This window comes from Rattus rattus, chromosome 1 (assembly GCF_011064425.1).
Source record: "Rattus rattus isolate New Zealand chromosome 1, Rrattus_CSIRO_v1, whole genome shotgun sequence".
Lineage (NCBI taxonomy): Eukaryota > Metazoa > Chordata > Mammalia > Rodentia > Muridae > Rattus > Rattus rattus.
The window spans coordinates 25161379-25179066 of NC_046154.1; the positions used below are offsets into that span (position 1 = coordinate 25161379).

The 17688-nt window shown below is 55.0% G+C and overlaps 1 protein-coding gene across 1 annotated transcript in view; it reads right to left on the bottom strand.

Moving 5' to 3' along the window:
• Ahdc1 (AT-hook DNA binding motif containing 1) overlaps positions 1 to 17688 on the bottom strand; it is a 64928-nt gene that overhangs the window by 2379 nt on the left and 44861 nt on the right. The window contains 4 exon segments of the mRNA XM_032896644.1: positions 8032 to 8540; positions 8542 to 12925; positions 13283 to 13320; positions 13455 to 13566. Of these exon segments, the coding sequence (XP_032752535.1) occupies positions 8075 to 8540; positions 8542 to 12851 (4776 nt within the window). The 5' untranslated portion in view covers positions 12852 to 12925; positions 13283 to 13320; positions 13455 to 13566 and the 3' untranslated portion in view covers positions 8032 to 8074.

The following is a 17688-nucleotide window of genomic DNA, read 5'->3' on the forward strand; positions in this document are numbered from 1 at the left end:
AGCAAAAGGGAGGGTGAGGCTGAGGGTTAGGGCAGTAGATCTGTACCTCAGTGAGGGGTAGTGGGGGAGGACAAGCTAGTGTCTGTAAGGTGACAGATGTATCACAATTGGGGCAGTAAGCAGAAAAGCAGCTCTTGGAAGCAGGGGTGCTGCAGGGATGAATGTCAGCTCTCTGCAGTTCGGGTGACAAGCCCGACCAACCGATTGCAGAGATGAAGGGAAAGGACCATGACATGTGGGGTGCCAGGTTCAGCAAGCACTGGGGGCCTCAATCCAGAGGCTGACTTCCCTGCAGTTGAAGGACAGTTGCCAAGATGAAGAATCTTCTGGGTAACTAATGGGGACAGAGGGTGGGCTGCTGCAAACTACTTGGCACACCGAGAGTGATGAACCCCTGGCTTTGCCTGCTCCCCCAAGGGCCCAGAGTAAAAATTCTGCATAAATCCCCTTGGCTCCCACCCCCACCAGCCCTCAGCCATTGCCAGTGACCCTCTGCAAGCCAGGTCTCCATGGTGATCTCAGCCCAGCAGGCGGTTCCTGCCAGAACCTTCCCATGGTGCCTGCGGCCAGGCAGCAGAAGGCTTTCTCACCCTCAGCTAAGCTGCCCAGAGCACCTTACCCTTCCCTCCCACGGCCTTCCCAGCTTCTAGGACTTGGCCAGCCAGAGGCACAAGCAGAATCTGGGGGAGGGTGGTGGGTGGGGAAGAATCAAAGGCTAGGGCGGGGGTGTTCTTCATGCAGGGAGAGTGTTATGCTGGGCGGAACACAGACCTAGCTAGACGAAAGACCTGAAAATGGAACCAAATACTAAGGTGCCAGGCAGCCCAGCTGAGGAGTTAGGAACAGGCAGAGGCCGTAATAGCTCTGGCTCCACCCTAAAAAGCCTGCTGGGATGGAGGGACAGCAAAGCAGGCAGGCCCTGACCCGGGTAATCTGCAGGTAGATGGTGGTGCCAAGGCAAGACCCGTGGGGCTCAGGAAGAGGCGGCACACTGAAGCCAGTCTGGGAAGGAAGACTGTAGCTCTCAACTTACTGCTGAGGACAGCGCTCAGCATGCTGGGACGGCACATGCGTGCGGACCAATGGCGGTACCATGACTGATCTAAGGCTGGTCAGCATGTCAGCGTCCAGCTCGGCTCTCACATGCCTCTAGGATGCCTCCTTAGAATGCCTTGTTACCACAGCTACCGGAGCACTTGCCATTCCCCATTCTGCACTGCTCTCTCGGACCTGCGTGTGGTACCTCTCTCTGAACCCTCAGTTCCAGGATGCACCCGGCTCCAGGACACAAGCCACATCAGCAAGACTTAACCTTCCAGTGCGCCCACAAGGAAGCTTAGAACCACACCCACCGTACCCTCACTCGAGCTCTAACAGCTCTAGCAGTTTTAGCGACCTCAGTGGTCTTTGCCTGGGGGTAGAGACTCAAAGTGCTAGGGATTATAAAGAAATCAAGCTTCCCGGAGAGCATTCTCTCCACTCCTGCCTCCTAGTAAGCAACCCTGTACCACACCCACTTCCTGCTAGGGCATGTGCTAAGGCTTGACCTCCACTCCCTGGTCTATGCCTCCAGAAGTGGATTTCAATGTCAGACACAGAAGACAGAGGGAGGCCCTTCCCCCTCTGAGCTTCGTTTCTCTTTCGGAAAAGCAAAGGGCTTAAACAAGTGATGAGACAGACCTTTAGGTGCTGCAGACACAAGGGTCAAAGGACAAATCAGTCGCCTGAAGACTAAGCTACTTCACTGGCATTTTCATGTCATCGCAGGCCTGAGGTAGACATTTCTGTGGGGCTCAAACTACACCTGACAGGCAGCAATACCACAAGGGGTTCAGTGAAGGGTCATAGGAGGCTTCTAACTGAGACCAAAGGGGTCAGAGGTACAGGAGGTGTGTGTCTTCCTTCACTTTTTAAAATCTGTGCCTTGAACTCTGGCTCTGAGAACCTTCCTTTGCCGTAGGACACAGAGACCCACAGAACTTTCGGGTGGGACTAGACAGGCTTCTTACCTGCAGGCACCCAGCCACCCCAGCAACTGCTTTGTGTGCACACATCTGGTCCTGAGGTAGAAGTCCTCATCCCCACACTTACATCTGTACACCTTGACCCATATAGATGTCTCTCTGTGTGCCTCCCTCCCCCTCTGAAAGCCACCTGGTCCTGACAACAGGCTCGCTGACACCCCCCCCCCCACACACACACTGTCCTGCTTTTAGGATTACTTCCTAAAGATTTAGGCACTGAGCCCTCACCCCTCTTTCTTTTTTTGGAGACAGGGTCTCTCTCTATGTAGCCTCGGCTGGCCTGGAACTCAGAGCGCACATACTTCTGCCTCTAGCATTCTGGGATTAAAGGCAGGCACTGAGCACCACGTTCAGGAAACCGCCCTTCCCTCTCTGATCTCCCAGTCTATTTCTTGTTCTTCACATAGACACACGTGTGTACATGTGTGCGCACACACACTTGACATATCCCCTAAATGATGAGACAGATGTGAGCAGGCTAAAGAAACTGATGGTGTGCTGGGGACATCTTAGAAAGGGCAGAGACAGGCGGGAGAACACGGTGGGTAAGAGAGGGCAACAAAGCTACGGCACATTCTGTAAAGACCTCTCTTGTGCTCCCCTCCTGACTCGGCCGTGTGTGCGCGTGCGCGTGGGCGTGCGCGCACCGGGGCTGAGACATGGCAGGCATTCAGGTCTGTGTTCTGTAGACAGGAAGGCTGGAGAGGAAGGGTGCAATCAGAAGGTGTGGCGCATGGAGCTGCAAGCACAGATGTGCGCTAATCAATTCATCCAATAAATATTTTAGGGGCTCCAAACACCGAGCATCTAAAAACGCTGAGCAGCAAGCACTTTGGTGGCCACCGAGGGCAGAATGGACTGGGGTGGGGTGGGCCGGAGACGGAGTGGGGCTCTAGCTGCTGAATCTCCAATCTCTCATTTGTTAGGCTCCATTTCCAGCCTCAAGGAAGTCCCTGCCGCCTGCCCTCCCTCCTCAGGTAGCTCGCAAGGGCTGGTGAGGAGGATCCAGTACCTCCCTGGAGAGGGTACTCGGGCAGGGTTTGGAACAAACACATGAGGCTGGTGAGCAGTGGTGTTTGGGCATGGGATACTGGCCAGGGCACGGTGGGCTGCCAGTTCATGTGGGCTGGACAAAGACTTCATCTACTTCTCCAGCGCAGGCATTGCAGCACCAAAGGTGACAGTGACCGAGCTATCCAGGGAGACCCATAATGCACTATAAAGTTATAAAGAAGGTTTTCAGATGCTTTGGGTGTGGGGAAGAAGACCCTGAACTGTGTGGACAGGGACCTAGCTGACCCAGGTAACTTCTGAAGGTGCCTAGGAGTAGGGCTGACCTCATCTCCACATCCCTACCTCTTCCCAGGAGGACTTGGTCCAGTGGCTAATATAAAAACACTGTGATCGGGGTTGGGGGATTTAGCTCAGTGGTAGAGCGCTTGCCTAGGGAAACACAAGGCCCTGGGTTCGGTCCCCAGCTCCAAAAAAAAGAACCAAAAAAAAAAAAAAAAAAAAAAAAAAAACCCACTGTGATCACCCTTGTCCACCATTTCCCCAGGTGTGGGAATGGAATCCAGGGCCTTTTGTGTGAACAGTAGGCAAACACTTTAACAATCTGCTTTATCTCCAGCCCCAAGAAGAATCTCAAGCTTTCCAAATGCTTGAGGGCCACACCAGAACACAAGGCTCTTGTAGCAGGGAGCAGGCAACAGACACAGGAGGGCTAGCTTTGGTCAAGCAAAGGTCAGGGACAAGGGTTGGAGATGTGTGACTCACACTGCTTGAATTAGGGACCCAGAACTCAGACCGTGGGAAGGTATTCATCCACCCATCTACCATCCACCAACTAGATGCTTTCCCGTGAGCCAGGATGGGGTAAGGGCTTTACATGTCAATCCCCTTAATTCTTACAAGAGATAGAGATGCGGTGAATCACCAGGTTATGTGAGTCACCAGATCACCTAGTTGGTAAGGGGTGGAACCAAGTTGCACATAGGGGCCTGTATGTAACCACAGACATGCACTCCTAGCCACTGCCTGCCAGTTTTAGAGGTCTGCTTTTACCAGGAATGTGGGGTGCAGAGAGAGGAGAGCAGCAGAAGGTATGTTCATAGAGAGATGGTATTTCCAAGAAGCGGGGGCTTTAAACAAGAAGGCCTAGCCTAAATATGGCTACAGGGAAGGCAAGCAGTAGAACTAGAGGGTGACCTCAGAAAAGGGAGAAAAACCTGGTGCCTGGAGGAAGCAGGGCAAGGCCGGCTGAGGCCTGACATGAGACCTCTTGCTCAGAGCCAGAGGCAAGATCAAGTGACCTCTTAAGGATTCAAAACTCAGAGAGACAAAGCCCAGAGCAGCCAGGCCTGGGCATGCCTGCTGACCCTGCTGGATGGTGGCCTTGGAAACTGCCTACTGTTCCGGTCCAGCCCCAGCTGGTGTAACCTGGGAGGACCTGTGACATTTCTCTTGGCCTCACGTCTACAGCCAAGACCTAATAGGGAAGAGAGGCGGATTAGAGATTCCTGAATGTATCTGGTCCCTTTCCACCTTCTCATCTCTACTCCTGGGGCCTGCTGTGGCTGGTCTTTGGTTCAAGGGTCCCAGTATGGAGCTAAGTCTGTGTGGGTCTGCTTTTCATTTAGGGGATCCAAGAAGATGCCTGTATGGGCCCAAGACCCCCTTCCTTTCACCTATCTCTAACTGTCCTATCAGGTACAGTTCTCAGCAGAGGCAGGACACACATTCCCAACTGTCTGATCTTTCACCTCCCAACTCTCCGGGGACAGAACTTGCCTTTGCTCTTAGTTCCCCTGCGCAGTGCCTTTCCCTGGCTTCACAATCTCCCCTCTTCAAGCTCAGCTTCTTACCTCAAACCCACATAAGTCATTTAACTTTCTGGTGCATGCCTGGAAGACCAGCACTCAGCAGGCTGAGGCAGGAGGAAGCAAGTTCCAGGTTAGCCAGGGCTAAAACACAGCCAGATGTCTCACAAAAACAACTCCTAGGGTTTGCCTTACGTGAGCTATCATTTTGCAGACAGGGAGCTGGGGATGTGGGTGAAGAGCAGCCCTGCCTCCCTGTTTCCTTAGCTCTCCAATGAAAGCTTAGAACATATTCTCTGCCCAGGATGTTGTGAGGACCCCGGGGCAGTGTCACACACAGGGACAACACACACGTGTACAGAAGGACTTCTCAGCATAATGCCTGGTACCTGGGGTGCAATCCTTGCTTCTTCCCACCTCTGGGCACCCGCCATCTCCTACCAGCTGTTTACAGGTTCCCTGTGTCTTGTTTTAAAGTTCCCAGGTCGGTGCTGAACTCCCGACAAGAGTCTTGTCTATTTTGTCTCCTCAGAACCTGCCACAGAATGAGCTCGAAAGAGCTGGAGTGCTGCTTCCCCATGCCTGTTAGAGCTGCTCACTACGTGTGGGTGAGTGAGCGTGTCCCTGCCCTCTCTGCCTAAGCCCTCTGTGGCTCCTTCTACTCTCCCTCCTTGCCACGTTCCCCTCCGCATCTTCCGACCTCTCTCTCAGGGTCTTAACTAGTCCTTGGCACCCAAAGGGGTGCCCTACAAGGAGGCGCTCATGTGGTATCCTAACTAAGGAAGGGAAACTGTCTCAGACCATTTTAGTGTGAGCCACCATCATAGCTGGCTGTCTGATCTCCTCTTCTGATGCTTGCCCTGTCCCACTGTGACTCTGCAATGGCTCCCTGTCCATCTCACAGTGTCTTATGGGCCAGGCCTCTGCCAATCTGGCCCTGCTTAGCTTTCCTGCCTTTCCGTCCATCAGTTCTTCAGAGCCAACCCCCTTCCCACCTCGCAACTCTACACACCGCTTGCCGTTCCCTCTGCCCACAATGGTCCATCTTACCTACCATGTAGCTACTGTACCGTGATGGCAGCTGGAAGGTCTGGGCACCCTGTTGCAAACTACCACAACGTCCTAGTGGGCCCTGCACTATTCTCTTCCACACCTCTACCCAATGAGTGCTCTGTGTCATCCCGTGTTTCCTGCCTTTCCCTCTGAGGATCAAGCATCTCATCTTCGGTGCTTCCAATGGCTCATATATGCAGGGGGAGGGCTGCACAGACGGCTCTGGGACTGCACACGTCCCTGTGAGGACAGCCCTGCTATCTCCCAGTGCTGGGTGGGGAACAGGCTAGAATGTGGGGCTGGAAGGCGTCCCAACTCCTCCTGCATTCAGGCCTAGCTGGGTGGTTCTATTATGCACTGTGCTGAGCTGTGACCTGCCCAAACACCCAGCCCCCACACCCATTCATTTTCCATCCCAGAGTCTGGGAGGAACGGTTTTGGGATTATTTCATTTCTGGATTATCTATGAGACATCTCCCCTCCGGTGAGAAGGATCAAGGGTTTGACATTTTAAACCCTAAGCAGCTTCTCCCTTTGCCTGCCTCAGATCTGCAGCCCTGCTGCTTGCAGGAGATGCATGGGGAATGCAAGGCCATTTTAATCTTGGCTTAGCTTCATTAGGAAGGAAGGAAAAAACACTGCTAAAAAAAAAAAAAAAAAAAAAAATGCTTGAGCCATTGTCTTTGCCATGCAGACCTGTGAGAGACTCAGATATTATTAAAGCCAATTTTCTCAAACAGACGGGGAAACAGAGGCCAGGGAAGGGCGAGAGCTTAAAAAACATGTAGCAAGCTAGTGGCCACACAGAGGACTAGTATCCCCAGAGCCTCTGGGCTCTCAGCTATGGCTCTTTGCACCCTCAGGCACCAGGGCATCTGGGGTCTGGTAAAGCGGGGGTCATAAGTTTCCACTGACTTTTACTTCATCCAGGACCCTGAGTCACTCTGACCTCAAATGGCCTTTCGAGAGCAGGAATGACAAGCTAGTCCACCAAGCAGCAAGACACCCAGGAGGCTTTGGGGCAGCAAGAGTAATGAGTAAAGGTTTTAGTAAAGCTCTCAGTGACTCCTCTGCCAATGGGCTCATGGGGCCCATTCTGTGAGAGGCCTCTTGCCCCAAAGTGGGACTAGCTGTGGCTGGACTCTGAAACAGGATGTTCTTCAAGAAGATAGTTCTTTCAACCCTACTATTCCCTTCACAGTTATTTGGGAACATTTTTTGACTTTTCAACACAGGGTTTTTGTGTAGCCCTGGCTGTCCTGAACTCTCTCTGTAGACCAGGCTGGACTCCAGAGATTCACCTGCCTCTGCCACCTGAGTGCTGGGATTGAAGGTGTGCGCCAGCAATGGCCCGGCGCCTTTTCTGCCCTTTATTTTCCTAAAAATCAGACTTCAAACATGAAGGCATAGTACCCAAAAGCAAGTGTTTCTGAACAGGCAACTGGACTCTGGAGAAGCCCTGGCTTGAGGAAAGGGACTGGTTTTCTATCTGGATAGGCCCCATGGGTTGTAGTTTCCCAAGGCGTAGATGGCAATGCTTATAGAATCTGGATTTTGCCCCACAGGGGTCTGACTAGCAGGCTGAAGACGTTTTTCTAAAGCATTGAGGGGCTGGGGGTTGGTGGGTGGTATACACCTTTAATTCCATCACTCAGGGGACATAGACAGGTGAGTATGAAGCCTGCTAGGGCTATGTAGTGAGACACCCGCCCCCCACAAAAAGCTTTTGAGAATAGGAGGTCAAGAAAGAATCCTATGGTTCATTCTGTAAAGTTCTTGCAAAGCCCGTGACCAAGGCAAGGTAGCCACAACACAGGAGCCTGTAGAACCCTGGGCGAACGACTGGCCCACTCCTTTCTTCGTCCAAGCACAAGACAAACGTCCTCCCTCCTAAGAGATAAGTGGTTCTGTGGTGTTTCTTGCCTAGGCCTAGAAAGAATGGGAATGAATGCTCGGTCTGGTCCAATCTCTGGCTCTACCATTCAGTTTCTAATCTTGAGCCCTTTCTTCTTGATGGTAAAAATCTTATACCCTCCCTCGAATCTTTGTAGCTCTCCTCCTCGTCCATCGATAAGCATTCTCACCCTCCCTAACCTCCAGGCTTCTGCCCGCCACACCCACATCCCCAGACTTACCCAGGAACAAAACCTCGTGGTCCAGTCGGCACTTCAGTTGGTACTACAGGGAGGTGACGGTAAATGTGTCCTCAGGGTGAGGTTCCGCCATGGGCCCCAGGAAGCCACTCTTAGGGCCCCCACCCAGGCCAGGGTGTGTCTGCGGCATAAAGCCTGGATACCTGTAGGCAGTGTCCTGCAGGGGCAGCAGCGAGTCCCTCGGCACAGGGGACAGAGTTAAGTCACTAAGGAGTGGGCAGCCATAGCCAGCAGTGGCTGCAGCAGGGCCACGGGGTGGACCTGGGGGCCGGGTCATCTCCAATGGCTCCTTGTCGGCCTTGGGCGTGGCTGGTGGGCTAGCCAGGTGAGGGGCACTGAGGCAGACAGCCTCCGTCCTGCCCAGGAAGTCAGCCAGCAGCCCTGAACCCACCTTGCCTTCATAAGGTGGGCTGCGGGCAGCTGAACCTGGTGGGTACCAATAGGCTGTACCCTTGCAACTAGGGGACTCATAGTGAGGCTGGCCTGCGGTAGGTCCCGCAGCTCAGGTGGGCCTGGGCTGCATGGCTCAGGCTAGCCCCCTGAAGACCATGCTTGAGGGGCTCACAGGCAGTCAGCTTTGAAGGTGGTGGCCGCAACTCTTCCTTGAAGCCTAGTGTCGGTGAACAGGTGGGTGAGTAGGCCTTCTGCAGGCCAGCATCAAACACTGTGGGTGGGTGGGCCAGTGGTGGGAAATGCTTGCTGTCAAGGTCAGGAGCACCCAGGCTGGGAGAGTCACAGTGGAAGCCTTGGCCAAAAGTGCCATCAGAAGGTGTGGATGGATTCATGGAGTAAGGTCCCATGAAGTCACAGGGATCTCGTTCTCCCACACCAAAGGCTCTCGACTGGGAGGGCAGTGGTGACATGCTGCTGTCCCCACTATAGTAGTCCAGGCCTAGGTCTGGGCTGTCCTGGAACAGTGGATTCACTGGTTGTGGCTTGGGGATGAACTTGGCTTTGGCCGCTGTACCACCTCTCTCCTTCTTGGCTGAGCAGGCCCCACTACCCCGGCCACCCCGAGGCTGCCGGGGTCCGGTGCTCCGTTTGGACGGATACCCAGAGGCAGTGGCTGAGGTGGATGTTGAAAAGCCCAAATGTGAGGCCTCAAACAGGTCCACCTTCTTCCGCCGGCCACGGCCAGGCTTTGAGCTACTCTGAAAGAGGACGCTCTGGTTCCAGTTGTAGCCGGGAGCAGATGATGCTTCATTCCAGTCCATCATGAGCTTCTCCAGGCTGGACAGGCTTGACTGGCCCTCACTGCTTGAGGCCTCACTGTTGGCACGCCTAAAACCACCACCAACTGGCTGATTGAACTGGGTGCTGTCAGAGGATGACTCAGAGAAGGTCTCGGACACAGCAGTCTGCTGCTTCACCTTCTGTGGCGTGTAGTTCGAGATGTCCAAGATCACATTGGGTTCACTGACGTGGCAGTCAAAGTTGGGATTGTAGAGCTGACTAAAGGCCTCCGAGGCCCAGTCCAGGCCTCCATACCCCTGCCGGAAAGGCCACTGAGAAGCCCCCACAAACTGCCGACAGTTCTCAGGTGAGGGCTGAAAGGAAGAGGAAGAGGAGGAGGCCGCAGAGGCAGCAGAAGCCGTGGTGCCCTTGGGTACCATGTAGCCACCGGGTGAGACAGTACTGGCTCGACTGTCACAGCGCAAGGGTGTGGGAGCTGACCCAGAGAAGGGGCCCCCCTCAGAGCTGTTGAAGAAGGAGGCCTTGCTGGGCGGTAGACAGGGACCCCCAGTAGGCGGCGGGGCATAGCCAGCACTGTGGGCGCTGCTGGGTGAGGCAGGAAGGCTATTGCCGCTGCCATAGGCAAAGCTGCAGTCCTTACTATTAGCACAGTCCTGGCCTGAAAAGGGCTTTGCTGGGGCAAACACACTTTGTCCTGCCCCATAGCCACCATACTGAGGTGGGTAGGTGTTGGCAGGAGGGTGGGTTGTAGGCGAGCGGGCCACAGCTGAAGGAGGGGGAGCCAGCTTTGGGAAGGTCTCAGCTGCCCGGCAGTCTGAAGTGGCTGGGGTTATCCCGTAGCTTGTTGCCCGGCCTGGTGGAAAGGTCTGACGGGAAGGCAGGACAGGCTGGAAGGAGGGGTCTGTCCCAGCTCCACTGTTGCCCACTGCCACTGGGCTACCCTTGGCTCCCCGGCTTGGGAAGGTGGCAAGCCCCCGCTGAGCAGGCAGCGCACTGGAGGGAGGCCCTGCATAGTTGCCCGATGCCTTCCGGGACTCTGGGCGAGAGGCCGATAGGGCAAAGTCCAAGAGGTCAGAGGAGTCATCTGAATCAAGCAGGGACCGAAAATAGCCAGTGAAGAGGTTTTGGCGCTCCTGGCTGAGCTCCGTCTGGCCTGAGGGTGCACCAGCATAGTAGCTGCCACGGCCTGAAGCCCCACTCTCCAGCCCAGCGGAGGCAAAAGCCCTGGCCTCCGTCCCCTGGAAACCACAGTTTCGGCCAGCTTGCCCTCCTGGGTGCCCATGGTGAGGGGCCCAGCCACCACCCTTGTCCCCAGCCCACTCAGCACCGGCCTCCCCAAAGCCTGGGCCACTGGGCACCTGCTCCGGGAACAGAGTCCCATTCTTCCGGGACCGCCTCTTGCGCTTGGGTTTCCCAGTTACAGCATCTACCTCGCCTCGGCCCCTTTTGCGTGGATGCCCCAGTTCAGTGAGACCAGGACCCACAACCCCAGTAGCTGCCACTGCTACCACCTTCTTTTTCTTGCCAATGCCCTCAAAAAAGTCACTAAAGGAACAGCGGGCTGCCTTGGCTGCATGGCCTCCGCCCCTACCTCCAAAGCCTCCTGTCTTGCCTCCGCGCCTCCGGAAGCCCTGCACACGGTGCAGGAATTGAGAGATGCTCTGAGTGTCTGGGGCCTGGTGCACTGACTCAGGCTCACTGGGTGTCCAGCATCGGGGTGGCGAGCATCTCCCAGCACACTGGCTCTGGCGGTTCAAAAAGGCCAGCTTGGCAAGGACATCGGAATACTCGGCCTTACTGTCGTTGGCGTCTGCTGCATAGGACGGCTGCGGGGATGCCAGCTTTTGTTTCCTCCGCCGCCGTTTCTTCACCTCCGGCATGGCCATGGTGGCCGCTGTCACAGCGGCAGCCTCGGCAGCTACCACTGTTGGCTCTTTGGGTTTGCCAGGACCCAGCAGCAGGTTCTTAGGAGGGCGGCCACGCTTTCGCTTGAGAATAATAGGCATCTCACCTGGCGGGAAGACCACCACCACATTCCGGCCATTGTTCTTCATCTTCAGCAATGGGGTGGGCTCCGACGACACCCTCAGGCCCAGCTCCTTGCCCTCCACACTCAGACTGCTGCTCAAGGATGAAACTTTGTACGTGGTCTTGTTCCTCCGCCCTAGTGACACAGGGATCTTGGCCATCTTCACCACCATCCGCCGCACTCCCCTGCACTTGCCTTTGCGGGTGGGGACCATTGGAGTTTGAGAGGACTCTGGCTCCAGTTCAGGAACTGGGCCTGACAGAGCAGGAGGTGGTGGTGGTGGGGGCAGCGGTGGGGGTTCAGCCAGGGCAGCTGCCAGCCCTGTAGGCATGGGAAGAGGCAGCAGACGACCTTCAGGTCCTGAATCCACCTTCCGTCCCCTTCCAGCTTTCCGCCTGCGACACAGGATCTTTGGCCTATCAGTGCGCCTCAAGGCGTACTTGGGGTGGCCCTCAGGCCCAGGGGGACCATGAGGTGAGCACAAGTCCAGGCGTAAGGGCTCAGCCAGTTGGCAGTGTCCCAAGGATTGCTGGGGCTCTAGACGTCGACCAGGGACATCCAACAACTTGGGCAGGGGGTCGAGGGCCTGAGGGTCAAGGAGCTGGGATTCCAATGAGTCAGGTAGGGTGTCTAGGGCCTGCAGAGTCAGGCTCGGCAGTCCCAGAGGATCCGCAAGAGGCTGCAGGGGTGGTAGTTCCAAACCTTCTCCTAGAGGCTCTAGTGCCTGTGGGTCTAGGAAGCGGGGCTGGGGGTCCAGGAGCTGCGGCTCAGGCTGTGGTGAAGGAGGCTCAAGGGCTTGAGCCTCCAGGAGCTGGGCCTCAGGGCAAGTAAGGGAGGCAAGTTCACTGAGGATGTCAGCGTCTGCCAGCTCAGGGTAGTCAGGTCCATCCGGCTCAGGCTCTGGGGGCAGACCAGTGGCCGTGGCTGTGGCTCCAGGACCATGGCCTTGGCCAGGCTGGGGACTATCCCTGGGCTCAGGCTCAGGTTCATAGAGGGGGTGGTTGGGCCGCTCTGACTTGGCGTGAGGGGTCGCACGCTCCTCAGGGCTGCGGATGCTGTTGGCCAGGCTGGGTGAAGAGAAGAAGCTGTACTGCAGGTCGCCGGGCGGTGGCGCGGGTGGGCGGCTCAGTCGCAGCCCGCCGCAGTCTAGATGCACACCACTGTGCTGCAGGTCCTGGGACAGCCGTGTCAGGTCCTTCATGATGTCAATCAGCTGCACCACCGGACGCAGGTTCACACGCCCGTTGTCCCAGTGACGGAGGGAGTTGTTGTCTGGGGCCGGTGTGGGACAGTGGGCCTGGGAGACAGGCCGGGCTGCCCGAGGGGGTAGCAGGTCGTCTCCCTTGGCAAGGACTGGTGGACGCCGGGAGCTGGGGTCCCGACGTGGGGGTGGGCGTGGGTTCTCGGAGAAGGTATGGGTGGAAAAGGCCTTGTCAGGTGGGCTGGCAGGGGGGCGGGCGGGAAGCAAGGGCCGGGGGGTTGGGGGGCCGCCGGGGTAGTACTTGGGCTCTCGGAGGTAGTCAGGAGAGCTGCACACGGCACTGGAAGTCACAACCAGGCCCTGGGGCTTCACACGCATCCTGACCTTGTCCTCCTCGGGCCGCCGGGCGGGGCCGGGGCTGACATGAGGGTGAGAGAAGCCGGGACCAGAACCTGCCAGGGAAGGAAAGGCAAGAGGTTCTTCACTGAGCATCTATATCCTAATAATGTGCCCCTGAACCTTATGATCCTATTTCCCCTCTATGTTCTAGCCATGGCCCAAATTGCTTGCAGGTCTTCTGTCCTGTGTATATACTCAACTCTTCCTGGGCCCCAGTACCCAGGTATGTGACCCACTCCTATAACTATTAGAGATGGATGACAAGATCCCCATATCTTGGAGAGGGAGGACTAGTAGCAGAGCAAGGTGGCCACACTACATAACACTAGACAGAAAACTAAAGAAGGCTGGAAAGACCCATTCACCACGGCGACTCTCCTCCTCACCCTTGGTCCTCAGGCTGCACTCACCCTCGGCTCTGCCGCCTGGGCTGTCACACTGGATATTTCTGTGGGCAACAAGACACGATCAGAGTTGACTTCCCCTAAGATTATTCAGGGTCCACACTTAACCCCTGCTATCCATACTCGCCCTGCCCCTTTCTAGATGCCACCCCAGCTCCCTCAAGGCTCCCCATCTGACCTGGTAAACAGAGGGCCCCCGTGCTTGGGGACTCTGCCAGTCGCTGGCTGTCAGCTGAGGGTGTTGTGGAGCAACTTCGGCCTGAGCCCAGGCCTTGGGGTGTGGACAGCGCCTGGAAAGGACCACCGTAGCTCAGGTTTAGTGAGCACCTACTGCACGCCAGGCACTGGGCTGGAAGCTGTCCAGGCATTGCTTCATTTGATTCTTCATACCGATCCTGTGAGGTAGGGGCTATTAATAACCCCATTTTGCAGATGAAGAAATGGAGGCTCAGACATGAACCAACTTCATTCATTCATTCATATGCTCATTATTTATGGGATTTCTACTTTGTACAAGGCCTGGGCAGTCAGACATTTGAACAGGTAAAGCCCTACGTGACTTAAGAATCAGTGGATGGATTAAGAGCTGCAAAGACAAGTGAGGAAAGTGCCTGGGGACAAGGAACTGGAAGTCACCAGGAAGGTGGCTATAAAGACCCTGGCACCTTTTACTGCCACCACCACCACCACCAAGCACTTTAATAGACTTATCTCATCTAACCTCCCTGCCATACACAGGTCAATCGCTATCCTGCCCACTTTTGAAGAAACCATCCAGTAAGGGCTCCAAGTACCACGAAGCCCATCTGTCCTATCCCCTGCCAAGTGAAAAAAGAAAGCTCTGTGAATCCACAACAGCTCTGTTCCACACAAGTGTCCAAAAAGACGGGTTTTGTTGTTGTTTGCGCCTTGGAGTTTTTGTTTGTGACATTTAAAAAAAAAACAAAAAACAACTTTTTTGTTTTTTGAGGGTTTCTCTGTATAGTTCTGGCTATCCTGAAATATGCTCTGTAGACCGGGCTGGCCTTGAACTCACAGAGAGCCACCTGCCTCTGCCTCCTGAGTGCTGGGACTAAAGGCATGTGCCACCACCACCCGTCTTTTGTATTTTTTTTTTTTTTCCTTTTTTTCGGAGCTGGGGACCGAACAGGCCTTGCGCTTGCAAGCGCTCTACCACTGAGCTAAATCCCCAACCCCCGTCTTTTGTATTTTTTTAAGCTTATTTTCATTTCATGTGTCTGAGTGCTTTGCCTCACACGCAACTGTATACACCATGTACATGCCCTGGTACCCACAGAGGACAAAAGAGGACACTGATCTCCTGATTTGGAGTTACAGATGGTTGTTAAGCCATCACTCGGGTGCTGGGAACTGAACCTGGATCCTCTGCAACAGCAGTCAGTGCTCTCGACTGCTAACCATCTCCTGAGCTCCTATCTTACAGCTGTGTGAGCGTGCACACACACGCGCTTGTGGACTAAACGCAGGTTGCTGCCAGGTTTGATGATCAGCACCTGCGTGCACCGAGCTTTCTGAGCCCCGTTTTCAGGACAAGGTAGTGGACAGGGGCTGCTCCAGGCATGTGCCACTATGTCCGGCTCTCATGCAGTTTTTTCTTATTCTTTTCTAGGTCCAAGAATGATGCTGAGGGAGAAACAGTGTCAAGAATGTGGAAAGGGACATTCTCTTGCACCCCTCACCTTCCTCAGTCTCTGAAGTTCCCGTCTCTCCTCTTGGAGCCCTGTCCACTTCACCTTCCTAGGATTTATCACAACTGTAATCAATTACTTGTGTGACCGGCCATTTAGTGTGTGTGTGTCTCCCTTGAGACTGTGGGCTCTTCAGGGGCAGGGATCGCATCTGTCTTGTTTACTGCTGTATCCTCTGACCCCAGAGCCTGGGCTATGGATGCTACGTAAATATTTACAGAGTGACTCTGAGCTGGTGAGGGGGAGCTGGGACTTAGATCTAGGCATATCTGATTCCCAAAGGAGCCTGAAGACTCAGAGCTGAGCAGGAACCAGGGCCTCAGCGAGCCACATGAGCCCCAACTTTGGAATGAAGGTCTTAGGAAGCAGCCACTGATTACTGCCTATTGTTTGGTCCTGACTTAGAAACTCTATGGACAGGTTGCCATATTGCCCAGTGCTAGCCCATGGGGAGAATGGAAAGCTGAATGAGGGAGAAGACACTGGGAAAGTACATTCTTGTGGGCCCCTGTGGTAGGCAGCAATCAGCAAGTCACTGATGGTTCTAAGCACCACCAGGGAGGGCAAGGCTGTCTGTTCTGCTGGCGGCACCTCTCAACATCTGGAAAGGAATGTAGCCCATAGGAAGAGTGTGCAGAACTTTGCAGCCCACACGTGTGACCCACTGAGTCCTCACAGCAACCCAGGAGGCGGCCATGGTTTATTATCCTGGAGCTGCAGAGCGAACGGGCCCAGAGCCCTTTGAACCTTGCCTGAAGCCACACAGCTGTTCAGAGGCAGAGATCTTACTTCTTTTAAGGCCAAACCCCCTTTCTCCTCTCAGCTCCTGCAACAATTCTTTAGCCACTTCTGGAAAGGCTCCTTCTAGAGCTGTGGTCTAATTTAAGGCTGGGAGGAACACTGAAATTATCTAAGCCATTGGCTTCCAAACCCTGAGCTCGGGGGAGCGGAGGAGCTGTTTAACACTCCAGATACCCAGGCCCTAGTCCAGGAGGGCCTGACTCACACATCTGAGGGACATCTGGGAAGCTGTCCTTTTAATCTGCACCCCCATGCTCCCCACCCCCCGCCATGAGTACCCTGTGCTCTCGTTCCATTTTACAGGAGAGGGAATTGAAATGGAGCGACTAGGAGACTTCACTTGAGGCCACAAATGGCACACGAAGGGACCTTCTGCTGTCCATCCATCCAGGTTGGTCTTTATTTCTGTCCACTGTCCCAGGTTGTATCCTTTCCCCTCCCCTGTACCTGCTAACTCAAGGCTGGCACGCTCTCTCTCTCTCTCTCTCTCTCTCTCTCTCTCTCTCTCTCTCTCTCTCTCATGCCTAGCCGTGGACATGCACCTCCTTTAGCTCAGCACTGCTCCCCCCTCCCCCAAACACACATATGCACATACACACCCATGAGATCTCTCAGTGTAACCTGGAACTCTCTGTGTGCACCATGCTGGCCTAACAGCAGCTGGGCAACGAAGGATAACCTTCAACTTCTAATTCTCCTCACTCTGCCTACCTACACCATGTACCTACCACACTACCACACCCAGTTTTTGTGGTGCTAGAAACTGAACCCAGAGTTTTGTGCACAACAGGCAAATACTCTACCAACATGGTTACATCTCCAGCCCCCCTACCTTCTTCCTGGGAGTCAAGATTTTACTTGTAGTTGTGGTTGGCCTGGAAATTACTATGTAGACCACACTGACCTCAAACTTGCAGCTATCCCCCCCTCCTGCCCCTGCCTGTGCTAACGACACACGCATGTACCACCACACCAAATGAGCCTAGCTAGCACTGTTGTTCTTGAAGAGAGAACACCTTCATAGTGTGGAAGCAGCCAGGCAAAGGTATACATTTGGGAGGCAGAGGCAGGCGGCTCTCTGAGTTGCAGCTGAGCCTGGTCTACGGTTCTAGGACGACCAAGACTACATAGTAAGATCCTGCCTCAGAGCTCAGAGTCTAGTGAGTGAGTGGCTTGACCTAGCTATTGGAGATACCTACCAGGAGCCCCACTCCTTTCTTGCTGTGGGTGGGGCTGGCCAGGCCTTCCTGCTTTAGAGACCTCCCACTTGGGGCCCAAGGGCGTAATCTTGGCAGAAGAGACAAACCTCCTCTCCAGTGGTTGCTTCTGCTCCACCCACCCATGAAGACCTTTGGCCACATCCTCCTCACTGTCCACTGCTCTTTTGCAGCCTTCAGGATCTGAGGGAAGCAGTTGGCTCCCTTCCCCACCACACCCCAACAGGCAGCCATTCTCTTGGCCTCTTCTCAAAGGTACCATCTAGCCCAAGTCTGTGAATGAAAAGTCAAAGGGTCCTCTGTCTGCTTGTCTGCTTCTGGGTCAGTGTCTGAGCTTGCCCACAGGGACACCAGCTGGCTAGGAGGGGGGCCCCAACCTGCAGAGCACAGTGCCGGGAAGCGCCAGCCCACATCCTTGATCCCCAGCCCCACCCTCCCCCACTGTGGCTCTGACCACCCCACCCCTTCCCCAGCCCTCCTCCCCTCTCACCCACCCCTAACCTCCCCTGGGGAGCCAAGCTGCCAGCCCCAGCTCTCACTTCCGGCCTCATGACCCTCTCTCCAGCCTACACGCACTCCCCCTCCCATTTCCCTCAGCGGGTTTGAAGGCCCACGGATGTCCTTAGTCTCTTAGCAGTGGGAAACATGGCTGTTCTGAAACCTCCCTCAGGACCTCTGTTCTCCA